Source organism: Carcharhinus amblyrhynchos, chromosome 21 (assembly GCF_965287045.1).
Source record: "Carcharhinus amblyrhynchos chromosome 21, sCarAmb.v2.hapA, whole genome shotgun sequence".
In the NCBI taxonomy this organism is placed as follows: domain Eukaryota; kingdom Metazoa; phylum Chordata; class Chondrichthyes; order Carcharhiniformes; family Carcharhinidae; genus Carcharhinus; species Carcharhinus amblyrhynchos.
The window spans coordinates 27105128-27126743 of record NC_137344.1 but is presented as its reverse complement, the minus strand read 5'-3'; the positions used below and the strand labels follow the sequence as shown (position 1 = coordinate 27126743).

Genomic DNA, 21616 nt, shown 5'->3' with positions numbered 1-21616 from the left:
GTTCAGTAATTACAAATACCTAAAATTGAACTTGTTTCTGTAGTGTAGATGTCTCAACTATTAATGCTGATGATTCCAGCAAGGTGCATTAGCCTCTTAAACATCCCAAATAAAATTTGAGGAAATATCCTGTGTGCATCTGGCTGCAATACTTTGAACAGCAGAAAGACAGGTTAGACAAATGTGACATAATACAAGGTAAGGAAACTTCCAGCAGTGAAATGCTGGGCTGCCCATCTGGCATTGATTCCACCTGGACAATGGAATCAAGTGTTGGGGTTAATGTCTATGCCCATCAGTCAGGCTGCCAGGTCTTTCCTGATGCTCCAAATTGGTTTTCGTCTCTGGCGTTAAACAGTTCAATCTCTAGAAGTGATGGTGCTTTCAATAAGTAATTGTAGGATTCATTAGTTACCACTGTCATGCAGGGGTGATGTGGGAAGGGTGGGGTGCAGCACTACTCTAGACACCAATTTTGGGGCATATGAGGGAGTTGAATGGTTGGAAATACTGAACCTGTGACAACCCAGTTCAATCATCTCTTGGAAATCTAAATCTAGGATTTTAAGCTCAATCCATATCCCTTTGAACTTTTTGTATCTTTGAATAATTCCTTTTTAATGGCAGGTGCAGCTATCAGATTTCTGCATGTTCCAGCTTAGCACCAAGTTTGCTATTCCAAAATGTTACTTTTCAGCACATTTCACCATAAAGAAAAGGGCAAGTCAGCCTAAATCTGAACTGTCACAATGGAGTAAAATTTGGACATTCGTAAATCATGTCAAATGCTGTTGTTACTTCGGGTAACTGATTTAGCTTTATCCAGATCTGTTTTTATTAGCTGGCTAGTTTAACCATCTGAATAATTAACTTTTTTTACAAGCTTAAAATGTTTAATCAAAACCTTTTTTATCTGGCTTGGACTAGTGTTTCTGTTTTGTGATTTTGAGTTCCCACGTCACTGTATTTGATGCCAGCAAAAAGAATTGGCATTTGCCTTGTTTGCTGGTTGCAAATCTAATGGTTTTGTGGGTTTGCATGTTTTAGAGGTACTTTTGCAGTCCAGGATTTTAAATTGTAAAGAAGCAGTATTCAAAGCACCCTGACATTAGATAGTTTAACACTAACTGCTTTTGAAAATAATTTTCCACTATAGGTCAAATCTGAGGGCTTGGGGGATAAACAGTCTGTTTTGGGAATGTGCTGTTTATGCCATCTGAAGGAAGTCTCATATAATTCATTATTTGGGTGGTTCAAGTTGCTAATTACAGTAGGGAAAGGATCACAGAGCTGTGCTTGTGCATTTTGCTAGTTGTTTAATCAAATCATTCCTCTGTAGATTTTTCAAATCCCTGTTCTGTATGTGGCAATGACCTTGTTCATTTGGTATATCAATTTGCTTTTTAAACTACAGTTCATCTTAAAATTTAAGGGAGCTGTCACTGGGTCAATCTCTTCTGAAGCTTCAATGTTTAATTTAACATTTAGCCCTACCTCAGTCATTTATAAACTTTTTACTTCAGCCAGCTTGATTTGCAATTGTCTCTTTTGCATTTCTGGGTACAAAAAAGCCAGTTGGTAAAATGATGCTTGCTCAAAAGATTGACTAATTGCCTACTCTTTAATAGCCCAATTGTATTAACAACATGCTGCTGAATGAACAAGTTCATTCTTTTAGTAAGAATCAATCACTTCATGTTAATGTGTAGTTCAATTGGTACTAATGGTATCAACTTGTTCAAATGAACAAGTTGATGCTTTTGGTTTTGTTTTCAATGCTTGTGCTGCAGAACTCAATTTTTTTGCTTCCATAGAGGTATTTGTTGACCTAATTTCTGCAGCCCCTCCCCCTGTAGATATTGTGCATATTTTCCCCTCTTCTCCCCTTTTATGCACTATTTTTCTTTCAGCTTGCTTCCATACCTGCTGACCTCTAGCCAGCTGTTGACCAGTCAGCTAGAACACTCCTGATTACACACTTAGCTGAACTGAGCTTCAGTGCTAATGTGGAACATGCAGCTGCCAGCTCCAGTGGCTTATCTTCCAATTCTATGTACCCATGGAGGTCATTTTTTTTTCTTGATCTGAGCTGGTGGTTTTAATACTTGCCAACGAAGGTGGTGGCAGAAGTGACAGGGGAATGTGCATCTTTGGAAAATACTTGTGATTGTGAGCCAAAACAATTAAGATTCAAGATTGGAGGAGATGGGAATGGGTTAAAGAACAAGTGTTAAGTATGAATGCTAAAAATGCAAGTTCCCTTGTGTTTAATTATGACAATGGCATTGATCTTGGGTTTGACTTTGCTGGATTCAGTAATAGGTTTGAGTTGTGCAGTTTTTGACTACATAGTGATGTCCTTGAGCTGTGGCTTTATATCCTTTTCCAATCTTGGTCCCTTGACATAAGGTAATACCTTTTAAATCAACTTGCCTACAAGTAGGAGTAGACCATTCAGCTCCTTGAGTATACTCTGTCATTTTAATATCATGGCTGATCTGTTGGTAACTGCAAATTTAATAACCCATCACCCCTTCTCCTCCAGCAACCTTAGTGTGTTATCTGACCATTGCTATGCACAACTGTCTTGTGGTAATTTCTTGCTTTCAGCAGCAGTGGTCTCCTGGTGCATACCTGCAATCTGCATCTTGAGACATGAAAATGCTATTTAAACAAAGATTGTGAGAATTTGGACAGTCTGGTGCAATTGGATTGGACCATCTCCTGTTATGAGCTTTGGCTTTGCTCAAATACTCTTCCCTCAGTTCTCATGTCCTCAGCTTATCATCTTACCACCCTAGGAGCCCACATGTTAGGCTGCACCTTAACTGAGTTGCATTTAACTTGCAGACAGAAATGCAAGGGCTATTATAAATGCTGTGCTCCTCTGGCCTTCTACACTAAATTGCTTGCTTTGATTTAATATTGTCACATACAGAGAAAAGTATTGGTTCTTGCGTGCTATAAGACAAAGCATACCATCCATAAAGAAAAGGAGTGTGCAGAATGTACTGTTAGTCATAGGGTGTAGAGAGAGAGCAACTTAATACAAGGTATGTCCATTCAAAAGTCGGAGCAGGGAAGAAGCTGTTCTTGAGTCGATTGGTAAATGACTTGGACTTCGGTACCTTTTTTCCCAACTTCAGAAGGTGAAGAGTATATATATCTAGGGTGCATGGGGTTGTTGATTAGGCAGTGTGAAGCGTAGACAGTCAATGGATGAGGGGGTGGTGTGCATGATGGACTGGGCTTTGTTCACAACCCTTTAGTTTCTTACAGCCTTAGACAAAACAGGCACCATACTGAACTGATACAACCAGAAACAATACGTTCTACGGTCTGCCTGTAAAAGTTGAGTTGTAGCAGACATGCCAAATTCCCTTAGCTGCCTGAGAAAAGATGTGTTGGGCTTTCTTGACTGTAGTGTTGACATGGAATGACCAGGACAAGTTGGTGCTCTGGACATCTAAACTTAACTCTCAACTATTTCCTTGGTGTTAAGAATTTGTTAAATTAACCATGGTAAATGCACAGGATAATGGGGATAGGGTGGGGGTTGCTTAGATAAATGTTCAGAGCTAGCACAGTCTCAATTGACTGGTTTCCTTCTACACTGTAAGGGTTCTAATACTAGAGTTCAAATCTTGACAATGTGAAATAGCTGGAATTGGCTTAATTTGGAAGCTTAAGTACTTGTAGATGTTGCTGGAAGATCCAGACATCCAGTAATGTAGTTGGTATGTACTTGAGTGTACTTTGACATGTGTTAGATTTAAACCAATAAATGTATGATAACTTGTTTCCTGTTCCCATTTTTAGAAGTAGTGATATGTGGCTCCCTAAATGGGTTTCATTTACACAGAATTGCAATTCCCATGTAGACCCAGTGAGTCAAGACAATACTATAGAGGCCACTCATACTTTTATCTGGACAACTGTTGCACTGGAAATGAGGATTTAACTTTTTGAATGAACACTGGTTAAATTATTTGGCATGATGTGGGTATGCTGGCGTTGGACTGGCATAAACACAGTAAGTCTGACAACACCAGGTTTTAGTCCAACCTATTTATTTGATAATATACTCGCAAGCTTTCGGGTTAGCCCCTTCGTCAGGTGAATGGAGAGTTCTGGCCTCAGACAGAGCATATAAAGCACAGATAGTTTAGAGATTACTGATTAGAATGCGAATCCTTACACCTAACCTGCTGTTCAAGACCTGAAGTGGCTGATAATGTGAGTGGAAGGAGCACTGATCACAGGTTAAAGAGATGTGTATTGTCTCCAGACAGTACAGTAAGTGAGGTTTTGCAAACCCAGGCAAGTCACGGGGGTTACAGAGTGCGACACGAACCCAAGATCCCTGTTGAGACCGTCCTCATGTGTGCGGAACTTGGCTATCAGTCTCCGCTCAGCGACTTTGTGCTGTCGTGTGTCGTGAAGGCCGCCTTGGAGAAAGCTTACCCGAAGGTCAGAGGCTGAATGCCCGTGACCACTGAAGTGTTCGCCAACAGGAAGGGAACAGTCTTGCCTGGTGACTGTCGAGCGATGTTCATTCATCCGTTGTCGTAGCGTCTGCATGGTCTCCCCAATGTACCATGCTTCGGGACATCCTTTCTTGCAACGTATCAGGTAGACAATGTTGGCCGAGTTGCAAGAGTATTTACCATGTACCTGGTGGATGGTATTCTCACGTGTGATGATGGTATCCGTGTCGATGATCCGGCATGTCTTGCAGAGGTTGCTGTGACAGGGTTGTGTGGTATTGTGGTCACTGTTCTCCTGAAGGCTGGGTAGTTTGCTGCGAACAATGGTCTGTTTGAGGTTGTGTGGTTGTCTGAAAGCAAGAAGTGGGGGTGTGGGGATAGCCCTGGCGAGATGTTCATCTTCATCAATGATATGTTGAAGACTCCGGAGAAGATGTCGTAGCTTCTCCGCTCCAGGGAAGTACTGGACGACGAAGGGTACTCTGTCCACTGTGTCCCGTGTTTGCCTTCTGAGGAGATCGGTGCGGTTTTTCGCTGTGGCGCATCGGAACTGCCGATCTGATAGCCAAGTTCCGCACACATGAGGACGGTCTCAACAGGGATCTTGGGTTCATGTCGCACTATCTGTAACCCCTGTGACTTGCCTGGGTTTGCAAAACCTCACTTACTGTACTGTCTGGAGACAATACACATCTCTTTAAACTGTGATCAGTGCTCCTTCCACTCACATTATCAGCCACTTCAGGTCTTGAACAGCAGGTTAGGTGTAAGGATTCGCATTCTAATCAGTAATCTCTAAACTGTCTGTGCTTTATATGCTCTGTCTGAGGCCAGAACTCTCCATTCACCTGACGAAGGGGCTAACCCGAAAGCTTGCGAGTATATTATCAAATAAATAGGTTGGACTAAAACCTGGTGTTGTCAGACTTTTTACTAAATTATTTGGGCCAGAGTTTTCATTCTGGACAGGCATTAGGTTGAGATGGAAATTTATCCATTTCATCAGTTAATCCCAGGCTTCTGGAAGTCCTGGGGTCTCCATTTTAAGTGAGTGGGGTGCAGCTGACTGCCTCTAGAAAATTGAGTCCCTGCCAACAGTCACAGTTGTAGGGAGTGGGTTTCCAGGAAGATGATGTCATGCTCCCTTGAGCCAGAAGGAGCCTGTTTGGGCCATCTCCTCTTCCCAGCAAGTCCATGTTTGGGGCTTGGGAGGAAAGCCACAGCTTTCACCCTGATAGGACTTGAATCAAAATTGACTGGGAATTTAATTGAACGGAGCTGCATGTTTGGAGAGGGTGTGTTGCTCTTTAAAATAAGCAGCCTAGCCATTTGTGTGAAAAGACTGGGAAACTGTAGTTTCTATTCTCATTCCATTTGGTTCAGTGGTAGTGCTTGGTTTGAAAACAGGAGCCCAGCAAACAGGTGGGCATAAGATTTCAGCACCAAATACTGTGCTGTAGCTAATGTTACAAGTTGAGGGATAAAACAAGAAAAACTGGTTAACTGTGCCATTTTTATGGCCCTTTGCGCAAATTGGCTGTGCAACTAATATCTAAATTACTTTTTGAACATCTTGGTAAGGCATGAAATGTAAGTTATTCTGGAAAGATGTTGGTTTCTAGTGCTGAGAGCTTGACTTTGAGCTCTAGTCACACTGTCACTTGACTTGATCAAATGAATTTGTTGCTTAGTGTCACCCTAATGTGGATACCCATATCATCCTCTGCCAGATGATGTCAGTGGAGCTCCAGAAATGTTCCATTCTGGCTATGCTAACATTGTATCCAATATTGTGCTGTACATTCAGCATACCATCCAATCATCTATAATCCATGAGTGCTTGTAATGTATCTTCACTTTTTTCTTTCAGTGATTCTCAATATAGACGAAGATTAATGTTGGTGATACCTGTAGACAAGCACTTGGAACCCATTTCAATGAGGACTAGATTAACGTCCAGTAAAATCAGGGTTGAAATGTCAGGCAGTGGAATGCTACACAAACCTTTTACAGCATCTGCCTCCTAAAAACATGATTAATGCCTTTCTAGACTTGCTGTTTTGATCAAAAGAGCTAAACATCAGTAATGTTATGTGGTGTGCTGGGCATAAGACTCCTACATCACTGTGGAAAGCATTTCAATCTTTTGTTTTTCAGGATCATATTTTGTGCACTCTTCATAATGCCTTTGAGTTTCAATTGCGTGTTTTTATTTTGAGCACTTTTAGCAGAATGCCTAGATCATTTTTGTTACAATACTTAACATTGCTGTGCTTTTTTTGGATGAGCTTTGCAAACCTTTTTCCTGACTTTTTATTGCAGGGTTGAGTTAACCCCTGACTTCACCTCCGTGTAGGCTCTAGGCCTGATGACCATATTTCTGTAACAATATATTGGTAAGGTTCTTTTTTCAGTATGCCCCATGCATGTCATCAATCTATCACATCGCTAACACTCTTCCTGTCTGTCATTTCTGAAGTATTGTCTGCCTAATAATTAACCATTCCTATGAGAAACTGTTGCAAACCTGTATTAATTGGTTACTTTTCAACTGTGCCATCTGGGGTGTAGTTCCAGCTTATTGAATGGAGTGTTTAAACTAGATTTGGTTGTCCATTTAATACAGGCTTCATGAGGTCATATCCACTGTGATGGAATGGATACTTAATGGAAGTAATTCCATTTATTTGCACCCAGGATTGCACTAACTGCAAGGATAGTGTTCTTCCCCCACTTCCCCCATCCACCCCAGTACCTGTGTGCCTCTTGCCCTCTGCTTGCCACCGCCACCTTTTTTTTTTAATTTCTGGATCCATTCTCCCATCACTCATTATCAGCATGATCTGGTATGGTAGTGATTTGTTCTATTGTAATTATATAGATCAGATGTTATTTCTTATTTTCCACCAGTCCCCAAAGACTGCCCAGGCATGTATTAATTTGCAAGAGTAGAAAGTGACTTGTTCCCGATGTCGTCCATCTTATTTGGCTACATTGTCACTGGTAGATTTTGTAGATATGCTTTTAGATGTGTGGCCTGCAAATTGAGCTGCTGTTGAAGGCACTGGTAAGTATGTCTAAGGGATGTATGAAAATTATTGGAGACTGTTTTTTGTTTTTGGTTGTTGCCTTGGGTTTCTTTTCTTGTGATCCCATTAATGAAGATGCAAGATAATTGAATACTAAACCCACTACTGCACTCTTCAGCTTGCGTTTTCTTAGAGCTCTAGAGTGGTGGTTCCTAACCAGTTTGCCCGGGCACTCTCTGAGCCACGAAGATCCCCCAAGTGTGCTATGAAAACAATGAATCAAGATTTATGTAATCATTTTCAGGTCTGATTTGCAACTCCAAGACAGTCTTGGGCCTCCTGTGCATGCACTGGCTGGAAAGAGCTGTACATGCGCAGGGATTTAGATTTTCACATTGGTTAGGCCCATGCACATGACAAACAGCACTTGGAGCTGAAGGAAAAGTCCCATACAAAAAGTGAAAACTCAAATTTAAGGGACATGAGAAGCAGGAGAGATGGCAGTAGCCTAAAAGGCAAGAGGGCAGAGATGTTAAAAGTTATGTTCTCAGTAAAGAAAGAAGACAGCAATAAATAGCTGTGCCTCACTTTTACAGTATGGAGGTCTGGCATGACAAAGGTTAGATACCACTGCTGTAGAGCAAAAGGGCCAGCTTAACCTGGAGTCAATTTATTATGTTACATAAGCCTGTGTCCCCTCAGAATTGGTGGAATGATTGTCTTGATTGAAGGCACAGTAAGTTGTCTCTCAACACCAGGCTAAAGCCCAACAGATTTATTTGGTATCATGAGCTATTGGAGCACTGTGCCTTCATCAGGTGAGTGACTCACTTGATGAAGGAGCAGCATTCAAAGCGCTGCTACCAAATAAACCCATTGGACTCTAACTTGATGTTGAGACTACCTTACTGTGCCCACCCCAGTCCAATGCTGGTATCACCACATCACTTGAAGGTGAAGGCCATTGATTTCTTGTCCTCCTAGTTAGAGCACTTCATTTAAACCAGAGTGCTTCACAAAAGCAACATTAAAAACTTGTCATCCCACCTGCCCAGGGATTTGTAGTGGGCAGGGCATGGAGCATACGAAGGTCTTACCTTGTGGGATTTTGGGGTGTGCGTAGCCAGGAAATCCCACTCCTGATGTCATGTATGAAGGCCAAGCGAGGTTCTAAAAACATTGAAGGAGAAAAGAGCTAGGAAAGCTTGAGGTAAGTAGAGCACTTTCGGGCCTTGGGAGCAGCAGACCTGTCCATTGTCATTGTGTATCTGTTACGAATTGCACAAGTGTCCAGCATTAATGCCTGGAGGAGGTTAGAGTTACAAGAGGTGAGATCATGGTGGGATTTAGGATGAGTTTTCAAATGGAGGTGAGAATGATATTGTGACATTGAGGCCCTACCACGCCATTACGTTGAGCACAAGATGTTTCACTCCAGGTGTGATTTGTGACCCACTAGGAAACTTTTATCAAAACAAATGTTAAGAACACAGTATAACAGAATTAGCAAAACTTTTTTACTTTTTAACAGCTAGCTATTTCTATAGTTCCAATTTAGCAATATTCCCAATAAACTGAAATCCCTCTTTCAGAATCTTGGTACAGAAACCAAAGTTGCATGTGGAGGGCTTAGATTTCTGGCCTTACACCTCTGGAAAGTAATGCAGAAAGAGAATTGTCTAATTACTGTGCAGCAGCTTCCACGAGGTTCACCACCAATCAGAATCTATAAGTAACTTAATTTCTTGGCAGATTCTAGTCTCTTGAGAAGAGATGCAGAGGAAGTGACCTCTGTAGAAATCCCAAAAAAAGCAGACTGTCAAGTTCAATGAAAGCTTGACTATATCCCAGTCATGTGACTCCATGTCAACCAAGCCCCACTGTTTTTCCCCTTGGGATATTTCAAAGCAGAACCATGCATTTGTCCCATTAAAATACAATGGAGGGCAATTATGCTGCTGCAGTGACAGAATGGATGAGTGCATAGAACAGGTCATGCAAAGAACATTTTCTTAAAGGTACAGTATCACACTAGGTTGCTCCCTTGTTGGTAATAAATTTTGAGCACCCCATCTGAAAATCTTAGTTTATAACAGATGGTGAGATAATCAGCTAAATGAGTCTCCTTGTCACTGGTAACCAGTGGTGTGTATTCATTTTTGTGCAGAAACAAAATTGCAGCCAAGTCTGGATTGTTTGCAAATGAGCCTGATTTTTTTTGCTGTGAAATTATACTTTGTCTTTAGCACAATGCATCATGTGATAGTGTGGAATATTCTCAGTACATGTGCTGTCAGTGGGTGTCTCTTTTTTGTAATTCATTAAATCAAAGATGTACTGAAGCCATGCAAGAAAAACTATACACCTGCTTCTGTCATGTGAACTTGCAAGTGAAAGATGAAGTGGGTAAATTGAAGCTGTTAATGTATTTTTAGGTTTTGGTTTTCATTACTGTAGGTGAAGGTTAGAAATATTTTTATCTTAAATGACGCCTCTCCAGAATCCTGGTCAAACTTTTACAATGTCCAACCCCTGCAGTGTTCCTGATAAGACATCAACCAGACATTGAAAACAGCCAGTGTTTAAAACATTGGCTGTTGGATAACTGAGCAGCAATTGGAAGAGTTTGGAAGTATGCTCTCTATAATGCTGTCTGGACAAAATTCAACCACACCCCCTGTGCCCACTTGTGTTCATGTCCAATAAGTTTGCTCCCTTGCAGCACAAAGGTTGACACAAATGAGTGATCTTTTTCATTGCAGGAACATTTAAGGGGCAAAAACTAAACTATATGACTCCTGGCAATGGCACTCTGAAGGAAAGGCTGTTTGATAGCTAAAACATTTATGGGGGACTTCTGTGAGATATAGAATCCTACAGGAGGCTATTTGGCACATCAAGTCTGCACTGACCACAATCCCACCCCCACAACCCAATGCATTTTGCCTTGACTAGATTCCCCTGACCAAGGGTCAATTTAGCATAGCCAGTCAACTTAACCTCCACATCTTTGGACTGTGGAAGGAAACCCATGCTGACATGGGGAGAATGTGCAAACATCAGTTGCCCAACCCAGGCCCCTGGTGTTGTGAAGCAGCAGTGCTTGCCACTGTGCCATCCCAGAACTTTGCAGAGGCATATTCAAGAATGTTGGGAGTAGTGACTAAAAGCTTGGCCCAATGCAGGGTTTTGTTTCAAGGGCTTTCGAAGAGAATGGAAGGGAAATGGAGTGCATTTGGCCAAAAATTCCAAACCGTTTGTTTGGAAACTGACTTGCTAATTAACTTATGGAGGATGTGCCAAGAATCTGGTGGAGTGGGGATGTGGGTGTAGATATTGTTGCTGTACTTTTAAACCAATAACCACCTGATGCCTGCAATGCATTTATTTAAGTCTCTCTAGCTCCTGCTGTCTTGGAGCATTCGATAGCCATGGATATCAGCTCAGAATAACTTGAGCTGCCATTTGAAATATTCTGTAATCATTGTGATTGCTGGTTAGATTAATTTAGTAAACCATTCCAGGAGATACTGGTTCCCTGCCCAATTCCCAAACTTTGGGAATTTAAAAACAGGTTGAATTCTCCACAGTTGGAGATTTCCATCTTGCTACTCGAGGGCACAGATTAGTTGTATGGATGCACTTTGAAACATCACAGGAAGGAACATAGTACACAAAAAGCACTAGAGGGCACCCAACACCTATACTGTACTTCAATAGATCTCATGTACAAAAATGCTTTAAAATTGTTTAATTAACTTTCCCCAGTTGTTTAATTCCCTTGAATTTGGAAGAAAATGAAGGGTTTCTAATCTGACAAATTTGGGAAACAGTTGCTTTCCACTGTCTGCTATATTTTGTCAAAAGCAAAAAGCTTTTGTTGGAATAATTGTATCCAAAAGCAATTCATTTGCAACTAATGCAGGCAACAGTTGCATTAAACTGCCATTTGTAGATTTTAAATGGCTTTTTCGGTTGTTTTAAAAAATCCCATGGGTTTTTTCCCTTTTGAGCATAGTATTTGCCCCCCCCCCCACCCCGCAATCTTCAGTGAAGATTCTGTTAGCAGGTGACCAGAGAATGTGACTTGATTTTAACAAATGGTCCAATGTTAACCAGGTTGTTGCAATTTTCTAGTAAAAAATATCTAATGTTGCATAAATGCAATCATTACTCAATTCATAAGTTGCTGGGTCCAGTGATAAGGTGTGATTTTAAGAGGCTATTCATGAGTAGCAGGAGAGTGCTAACCAGTTGATATCTGAATTGTGATTGAACTATTAACAAAGGCCTGTTCATAGATGTGAACACAAATATCTGAATAATTCTTCTGACCATGCTGGCTGCACATTCTGGGATAAAATTCCTTGCCAAATAGTCATCTGGGTGACAGCAAGTTGGCCATTTTCAGTAGCATGATCCAGCAGGCTCTTCTGCCCTGTTCCGTTGTGCCTCAGTTGACCCAGCTGTTCATATACACTTGCAGCAAGAGTTTGGAATTATATTGATTGAGAGCCATTGTGTTGGTGGCCTTAGTCATATGTCAATTTGAGTGTTTATCTTTTGAAAACACTTAAAACCATTGCTTAAACAACACATTCCAGTTAAAGGGGATGTGCTGTACTTTTGAACCCTCCATTTGAGCTGCATTGCAAGGCAATAGAAGTAGACCAATCACTCCCTTAGCCAACTATCCTTAATTTCCCAAGATAACTTGAGAAAATGGATGGAGAGCGACAAGGCAGATAACATGGATCAAGTTGATCAGGGACATGTTGGCATAGTGTGTAGATCCCATTTCTTGGCATGGGAGTTGATGGTCTATGGCCTGGCAAGTGCAATATCACTTGCGTTTAGGCTGTTAATTGAAATCTTCCAAATAGGAAAAAATTCTATTCTGATTTTAACCTATTTATGCATTTGAGGAATGACATTGTAGCCTGTGGACGTGAGGTATATCAGAAATCTGGTTTAGTCACATCATTGTACTCTCTCTGACCCAGTCAGTATTGTGAAATCATCACTAAAGTTCAACTTTTGAGTTGACCAAGAGACTTCCTTTGACAGCTCCTGTGTATTGATGCACAAGAGTCTGAATACTAGGGATAGAAGGCAGCTGTTGATCCTTTTTTAGAAATTTGTTTTGGCAGGTTACAAGTGCATTTGAATTCAACAATTGATTGAATTGTTAATCCATTTCCTTTCCCAACTAGCACCAAGGTTTCTTTCAAACATTTCAGGCAAGTGTCTGCATTAAAGTAAAATGACATGTTTTCTTTCTTCCTTTCTCTTGGTAACAAGATGTGTACAGATTAAGGCCTTTTAAAGGTAGGTTGGTTTGAGATGAGTTCATTAAGTGCTGCTACATGTGCAGTGTTCAGCACGTGGTGTTCTTGAACGAAGTTTGTAGTGTTAGATGTCTGAATTAAGGCCATTATACTTTGACTTGTTTCCTAAGTAGCTGTAACATCAAGTGTGGGGCTTGGGTTTGCATGCTTTCATTTTTGAATGTGCAGGGTTTTGAGTTTGGCTGCTAAAATAGTGGGAGATGAGTTGAGTTCAAAGGATAAGCCATGTTCCTCTGGATGCTTTACACATTGAGGAAGGACTAACTGATATAACAAAAAAGGCTGCTTTCGGATGGAACAAAAGTAAGTTCTCTTTCAGGCTTGTCACAAATCCTGGGCTGTCTTGTGTTGTGGAAATGTTATTACAGTAGACATGGAAAGTTGCATAGATGCTCAGGTTTGTGATGTTGGTTCATATGCTTTTGCTGAAATTATCTAATTTTGAAAGGCACAATGATTCTCAAACTTGCAAAATATTCCTCTGTTAACTATGCAAATATCCTGTGGGGAGGTTTGTATTTCAAAGAAATGTTTGATATTGCAGAATTTTTTACATTTTGGGAGGTGCATATTTAAATTTGCAAAGAAAAAGATGCTTTTTATTGGGAATGGTATCTAGAGAATGACAAGTTTCTGACTATTACACTTGCATTTCAAGTTGCCTGAAAAGACATTTAGTATTAGCTATCAGTACTTTAATTTCTATTCTAGACTTGAAGCTGATTCAACAAGTGCCCTGATCATCTATTACAGCAGTTTGGTCAGAGATTTGAGTCTGACATGTCCAAGTATAAGGTTTATTTAAACAGTTAAATGAAACATCCCACTTAATGGGCAGTTTTTAGATGTCATCCTTTTTAGATATCAGCCCAATAAGAGATAGCACTTAACAATACCATATCTTTGGAAACCAAGTTGTGCATATACAAGTTGCTTTGAAAAGACATTGCTGAAAACCAAGTTATTTGGCTGGTTAATCCAGTTTCAAATTCACCTTGCATTACTAATTCAAAAGTAGCAGAGTTTGAATTGGAATTACTGGAAAGCTTAAGTGAACTTTATTAAAAAAAATCACCAGTTTGCAGTAACAGGAAAACCTTGAAGTGCTTCTTTCACTGATTTTCTCTTTGCTTTTTTACCTCCATGATCTCCCTTCAGAAGGGAGTGGGTGTTGACAAATTGACAACTGCAGCTAAAGATCTTCCTTTGCACCCCTGCAAATCCAACACCAGGTCAAAAGACAACTTCCCAGACCTGCCTATATCTGGTAATCTAATCCCAAATGTCTCTAGTGGAGAGGATTAGTGTAAATGAGGGAGTTTTGATTTAGTGCTTGGACATGTGTTGATGAAAATATCTCAGCTGAATTTCTGATAGTCATCTCAGAATTATCACAAATGACAACTGAAGTTTAAGAGGAAGAAAACTTGCATTTGTACAGCATGTTCCATGACTTCAGGACATCCTGATGCACTTATTTTTGCAGCTGATGAAATACTGAAGTGATTATTGGTTGAGTCAGTACAACTTTAGGAGCTTGTAAGAAATGTATTGATGTATATAAACATGTATTTTCATTTTGTACTTTAAACCTCTAACTAAGTTTGTGGGAAAAGTTGATTTGCTACTAACCACCACTTGACTAGGACACTGGTTAATTTGAAGATAATGGTCCACTTTCTTGCTGCTTTCTCTTACTTCTGTTGCACTCTGCCAACATCTTCCTGCATGCATCTGTCTGCATTATTTTGCTGCACTTACCAGAGATTGTGGTGTCTCCTAGAGTATGCACCATCATGTCAAGGTAAGTCCAGGTTTTTGTACTATACTGTGTATTTGCTACAGTTTTCCTTGTTCCTCACACTGGTGACAATGTCAAATCTCAACTCCAATGCTTGCAAAAGAGGGAAGTAACTTATTTCAATGCAAAATATTGCTCCCTTTATTTTAATATCTAGTAATGATTCATTGAGAGATTCCTCCAGAAAGCTTGGAAGATGATCTTTTATCCACAAACATTCATAAATGTTGAGCTTGTCCATTAGCCAGTAGAGTTTAAAAAAAAATTGCAATGGCCTTTTTGCCTTAATGCAGTTAGTTTTTTTCTTGCTGTGTTTATCAAGTGAAAACACTCCAGATGCCATGGAAATGAACTCTTGGTTAGTCCTGAAATGGGCATCTGCGTGGGAGGTAGTGCGTTAGGATTCTGTGCCTGCAGTTCTTGCATTTGAGGAATTCCTGCCTTGCGGGAGAATTGGCAGTTGTTAATTGATGCACAACTCTAAGTGCAAGATGCTGAGTCAATTTTGACCGTTTGTTAGTGATGCAGGTGGGTTAAAGTTTCCCCCCCCCCCCCCCCCCCCCCCCGAGGTAGGTTTGAATCTAGGCATGAAAGCCTTTAAAGCTGAGGGAGCTACCATAATAGGTGGGGAGAAATGGATAATTCATGCTAACAAATTGAGTTGCTGGATTTTCTATTTGGCTAACCCATGATGTGTCTATTCTGATTGCCATTGTCTTTGGTTCCAGTCTGAACATTTCTTCCAACCTGAGTTGGAAAAATTCTGCTATCCCTTGTTTAAGCACTGCAGTGATCAGAGGGGTTCAAATGTATAGCAGGCCAGAGAAATCTTTAGTACAAAATATTGCTGCTTTTTAAACAGAAGGTGCTTTGATTCATCTGAGCTTCCTATCTGGAATTGTAATTTATTGGGTAGTTCATCTACCCTTGGGCATATTACTCATCTGTAGCATTTGGTAGTCTAATCTTAGCAAATCAAATCCTGTACTTCCCAAAATCATATTAAACCCTAATTTGGGGGGGGGGGGGCGTTACCTTATTGGCTCAATCAACATTCATCAGGTACTTGTGAAACTTCCCAGGACTGAGTGTCTCAAATGTTACAATATGATGTCTTGATGAACTTTGGGGTTGTTTTGCTGCAATGAGTTTCCTGTTTGTTTGTATTTTTGTAACCTGGCAAAACAATGCATTGCCCAGGAGGCCAATGAAATGCAAATTTTCTTCTTCCCTATGTGAGCCTCTAAAAAAGGACCCAAAAGTATAATTTCTGACCTTGAAGGGGGCAGCACAATGTCTGCTGAGGGTCTTTCAAACCAATTTGTCATGCATGACTTGTGCAATCATTGGCTACCAATGCCAGCATCAATGAAGAGACTTGTAGGATGAGTGGAAATCCCAACACTCTGGGGTTTTTGCTTAAAATACACCAAGCTCAGTTTAATCTTAAACTAATCACTTATCAAACTGATTTATTTTACAGTTTACATGGGTGGCACGCCCTTGCACACTTAAAAATTTCCATTTGTGAATCAAATTTGTGGAAGTGAAATGGGTGTTGTATCAGTTTGTTTTATAAGCTAATTATCAATTGTAACTTGTTTATAGGCTAATTGACAATGTCAGTTGTCAATCTGAAATTGCACACTCAAATGTCTATTCAAAAGCAACATTTCTATGCATAAGTGAGAAACTGAGCAGTGTAATTGTCTAAAGAGCACATAACTATACAATGCAGCCTTATGGCATTTCCTTCTGTTAAGTTTGCAAAGCATCAAACATTTAAACAGGGTTTTGTAACATTATTTCTCAAACACGGCTCCAAGATGACAGGTTTAGTGGCTATTTACAGCAAAGCTAGCAATTTAACTGTATTCCTGTCTTCAGTCCAAAATAAATGATGAATTTTAGAAGCATGGTTAAGTAAGCAACCTGTTCAAGAAGTTCAACACTGAACCTCTGACCACATCCGTGGCTGGGATTCTCTGGTGCTGCTGCAGTGCACTGAATTTTTGCTGGAACACTGAATTCTCCATTGCAGTAGAGGCAAGAGGAGAATCGCACCTTTGATATAGTTTAGCCCTGGAATTTTTAAACTCTAGAAATGCAATCACTATTTGGGGATTAGGAGTTGAAGGAAATTGCAAGGACTTGAATTAGCAGTGATTCGAATTTGCAATGCTTCCCAGTGTCTAGTAGAAAAATAACTAACAAATCTGTGGTTGTGGAATTAGGGATTGGTATAGAGCCTAACTATTATCTTGTGATCTTGATGTTGTTGGGAAGCTGCTTTAGACAACTTGATGGGTAAAGCACAGGGTGAAGTTGCAGTTGGGTTCATTGGCTGCTCGGCAAAGGAGGAGGATCAATGTCCAAGCATGTACAAAACAAAGATGCGATAGGGTTTTAACAGGCTGCTCTTGCATTTTGAGTGATTTCGCAACCCTTACTCTGTGAATAAAGGGCACGGTGCCAGAAAGTCAACTGCTGAGCCCTGTTGCAACAAGTGGTTTCTTTATGTGGAGTTGTGGATTATCAACTTGCTAAAAATTCATCTGCAAATTTTGCAGCTGAATAAGAAGCAGGTGTTTGTTTTTTGTTCTGTCTTGTCCCCATTGGTGTTGATTTAACAAGGAACTTTTTTCTTTACAGAGCGGAAGAGTAGAGCCAACCGGGAGTCTTTCTTGCACGTTGATGGAATTATCTGAGTGACTGGGGGCTTGAGTTTTGTCAGATGTCAAGCCAAAAATCCCCTAAGAAGCTTGTCCTCAGTAGGGAGGTGCTGTTAAAGATTCTGTAATAGATGTTGCAGTAGAGTCCAATGCAGTAGTATGCATTTACTTTGTCATTTATAATTCATTGCTTTCAGTTATGAGCTACATATATAATGCAGATTATGCAATACAGACTATGTTAAAAGTTTGTGCACAGCAAGCCTTATATCTTTGTGTAACTAATGCAGGACGGTCATTTTGTTTCACACAATACAGAATTGTTTGGTTTAAGCCTTAAAAGGAGAATTTATTACAGGATTGTAGTGTATTAACTATTTTTGGGGATGTTTTAGTCTGTAAACATGGATTTGTAATTCTGAAATGGCAACATTTGCTTTATCTATTACATGTGTCACTACCTTTGACGATGTTCAATAAAGTCTCAAGAGGTTACTATAAATGTGGTGGTTCAGTTTTTTAAGTCAACCTGATGGGATCTTCTCTCCTAATCAGACATGCACAGCATACCTTGTAATTCAAGTGGTTCAGTGCTTCTGGAATCTTTATCCAAGTTAGGGTGGTGCATTACTTTAGGGGTGCAAAGGCAATCCCACTCCAGGGGAGGGAAGTGCCCTTGAGTTATTGCAGTATATCCTGTACATAGCACATAATGAGTTAGCGTGTACAGTGGGAGTGCATGGAGTCTAGTGAAGCATGCCAATGAAGGGGCAGCAAGGTGGCAGTGGTTAGCACTGCTGTCTCAGTGCCAGGAACCTAGCTTCAGTTCCAGCCTCAGTCACTGGAGTTTGTGTGCCCTCCATGTTGGCAAGGGTTTCCTCCACACAAGATGTACAGGTTAGGGTCAATTTAGCATAGCCAACCTAATGTCAGGGATTAGTAGGGTAAGTATGTGGGCTTGCAAGTTTGAGTGGGATTGGTCAGTGCAGACTGGCCTCCATCTGCACAGTTGGGATTCTGAGCTATTATCCAAATGTATCAAGCATAACTTGGGACAGAAAATTAACTGGTGCCTTCTGATCAGGATCCTGCAATTCCACTTGAATAGTTGCTGCCCTACATCAATTGAATGGCTGGTTGCATACCTGTGGAATCCATTCCAGCATACAACACAGAACCAGTAACCCCAGGAAATAAGGGGATAAACATTGACACAAGGGTAAAGTAAAACCATCTAACTAAAGTTTGCTGCAAAGCAAACATTAGGCACTTAGCATCATTCGACTCATTATTGTTCCTTGCATGCAGCAGTTCAGAATTGGTTAACTTCAATTGCAGTTGAGTATTCATCTGGAATTGGTGAAATCTCTTTTGCCAAATGTTAACTTTGCATTTGGTCTTGTAATTTGATTTTCATTTTGTTCCAAATTGCATTCTATACCTTGGTTATTATGCATTGGAATTTGCCTTCAGTCACTAGTCTCAAAATGAATAATTAACCCAAGATAAAGTAAAGCCAATACTGAGGGACCATTTTATTGGAGTCTATTGGAGGTTATACAACCTGTACAACCTCCAATCTGTTTGTGTTACATGAGCCACTCAGATTTGCTCACTTATCCCTCACTTTCAGTACAATGTATTGCTTTAAGGTTTTCTCGGTCTGCTTCAATAGTTTGTGGCTGACCATTCCACATTCTAACCAATAATTTAAGGATGCATTTGTTACAGTACTGGAACCTAGGCCTAATTGGAATTAGGGGAACTGAAATTTAAGATACTTACAAAAAGGAAAGTGTGTTTTTGAATCATAGAATCCCTACAGTGCAGAAGGAGGCCATTCGAAGGCTTCATTGAGGAGTTCCCATCAAAAGAATCTTTTTTTGCACTGTAGGAATTCAATGGCTCTACGATGGGCACAAATAAATGAGGTGGGGTAGCACTGTTGATAAACGATGAGATCAGATTGGAATGGCAGTAGTTAGCACTGCTGCTTCACCTCGCCAGGGATCAAGGTTTGATTCCAGCCTTAAGTAACCATTCATGCAGAATTTGCACATTGTGGATTTCCTCTCAGTGCTCTGGTTTCCTGCCACAATACGAAGATGTGCGGGTTAGATGAATGGCCATGCTAAATTTGACCCTAGTGTCAAGAGATTAGCAAGGTAAATGTGTGTTATGGGGGGATAGGGCATGGGTGGGATTGTTATCAGCAAAGGCTCAATGGGCTGGCTGACCTCCTCCAACACTGGGATTCTGTGTATAATCTTGGAGTGCTAAATTTATTGTGCTATTGGTAAGGTGTATCTCTTGTCTCAAGATTTGAGGATGCAAGTCCTGTGTTTTGAGGACAAAATGGAAGCTGACTCTTCAGCGTAGCACCAGAAGTTCGTGGGACCTTTGCTATGCTCAATTGGCTGTGGCATTTTCTCCACTATAGCAGTGACTACACTTCAGAAATACTTCATTAGCTGTGAAGTGCTTCAGCAAGTCTTGGTAAAATGCTATATAAATGCAAGTTCTTTAAGATCAAGGGATAAAAATGAGTATCTCAAGCTGCAAGTGTTTTGGAAGAACAAGTGCATAATTGCCATCATTTCATGAACAGACCATTAGTGTAGTGTTGAAATGCACAAATAAAATCACATCTCTTGTAATTGGATGTTGAATCGGATGTGCCTGCATTTAAGGTGGTGCCCTAAATTCATTCTATTTAATGCATGTACTGCAATGCAGTTTATTTTTGCATGCTTAGATTGTCAGTAACTTTGTGCTGAAGAGCAAGGATCCCTGCTTGTCAACAGTGGGCCAATATATAACATCATGAAGTGTATTTATTGTGTAAATCATTGCAAAAAACCTGGGATATCTCAGTTAATGTTAATTAATCACAGATCTGTTTTCTGGTACTTAATAGTTGAGGTAGGAACCATAGAGCACTTTTGAGGTAAATATGAAACGTTTCATTATGCAGTTGCCACCTGACTGAAGACTTTGCTATGAAATGCATGATTGATTTTACACAATCATAGTAACATTAATCTTGTACTGTCACTGAATTGTGCATTCTGCTTTCCATTCTAGGATCCAGAGGGAGCAACTGGCTGCCATCTTCAAGTTAATGAAAGAAAAAAAGGAAACTTTTGGTAACATGTCAGAAAAAGACATGGAAGAACAGCTCAAACTTTATTCTCTTTAGATTGCAGCTCTTTACTCTTTGAAGGTTACTTATCAAAAGTAGGGCTAACATTGCCAATTGAAAGTAGGGCTTATGTGCCAAGATGAGATGAGGTTAATGTTGATGGTTGATAGGTTTAGATCTACTAACCACTGTAATTAGTAACTAATGTCTTTATTTTGAAGGAATGGAAAGCTTTCCCAAAGACTTTGTGGAAATACATGTTTGAATTTTAAGTCCATCTAACGTGTATGCCTGCACATCAATACTTGTATTCTTCCAGTCATTTTAAATTCCACGTGTAGGTTATGTCAAGTGCAAGCAAATGAGCATCATTTTCTTATGTTTAGATTATATTATAGTTGAAGTGATGAAAAGGTCCTGGGTTAATAGGGCAGCATGGTGTCAGTGGTTAGCACTGCTGTCTCACTGCGCCAGAACCCAGATTCAGTTCCAGCCTTGGGTCACTGTGTGGAATTTGCACTTTCTTCCTGTGTCTGTATAGGTTTTCTCTGGGTGCTCTGGTTTCCTCCCACATCCCAAAGATGTGTGGGTTAGGTTGCTTGGCAATACTAAATTGACCCTAGTGTCATAGAATTAGCAGAGTAAATATGTGGAGCTATGGGAATAGGACCTGGTTGGGATTGTGGTTGGTGAAGACTTGATGGGCTGAATGGCATCCTTCTGGACTGTCGGGATTCTGAAATGCAGTTGACAGATATCAAACTTGAAGTGTTCCTCATGGGACTATTTATACAAACTGCTTCTGCCTCCTGTCATGTGATACATAGTTTGGGATAGAAGTTCATTTTCTAAGCTTCAAATCGATCTTTCTGCATTGGCAGTTCTTCCATTATTGGAACGAAGTTTAATAAATGGTGGGAGACAATTTTACAAACTTACCAACATTTGAAAAATACAAGAATCTCTGTTTAACACTTTCCTGGCCACTTTGCAAAGCTCGCCTATATTGCAATCAGCCATGGTGACAGGTTACAAGGTCTCTGCCTGTACTGTCATGATCTTGCCACGTCTGTGTCAAATGGCTAATCCTACTCGCTCATCCTGTAGTCCTGCAACTGGCTTTCCCATCCGCTTTTT

General features: G+C 40.3%; 1 protein-coding gene across 6 annotated transcripts in view; it reads left to right on the top strand.

Moving 5' to 3' along the window:
- The window catches only part of LOC145356298 (uncharacterized), a 106544-nt gene extending 85906 nt beyond the window's left edge, over window positions 1-20638 (top strand). Inside the window, exons 4-6 of one of the 6 annotated variants that reach the window (XR_013889114.1) lie at window positions 6810-6883; window positions 12818-12844; window positions 20422-20445. Coding sequence is in view for 4 of the 6 variants with exons in the window: in XM_080208876.1 (XP_080065002.1) it covers window positions 20422-20536 (115 nt within the window). In the remaining 2 variants the exon portion in view is untranslated. Of the gene's footprint in view, window positions 1-6809; window positions 6884-12817; window positions 12845-17317; window positions 17840-20421 lie in introns of those variants that run through there. The other 5 variants (XR_013889113.1, XM_080208878.1, XM_080208877.1 and 2 more) reach the window with 5 other exon arrangements.
- The last annotated feature ends 978 nt before the right edge of the window (window positions 20639-21616 follow it).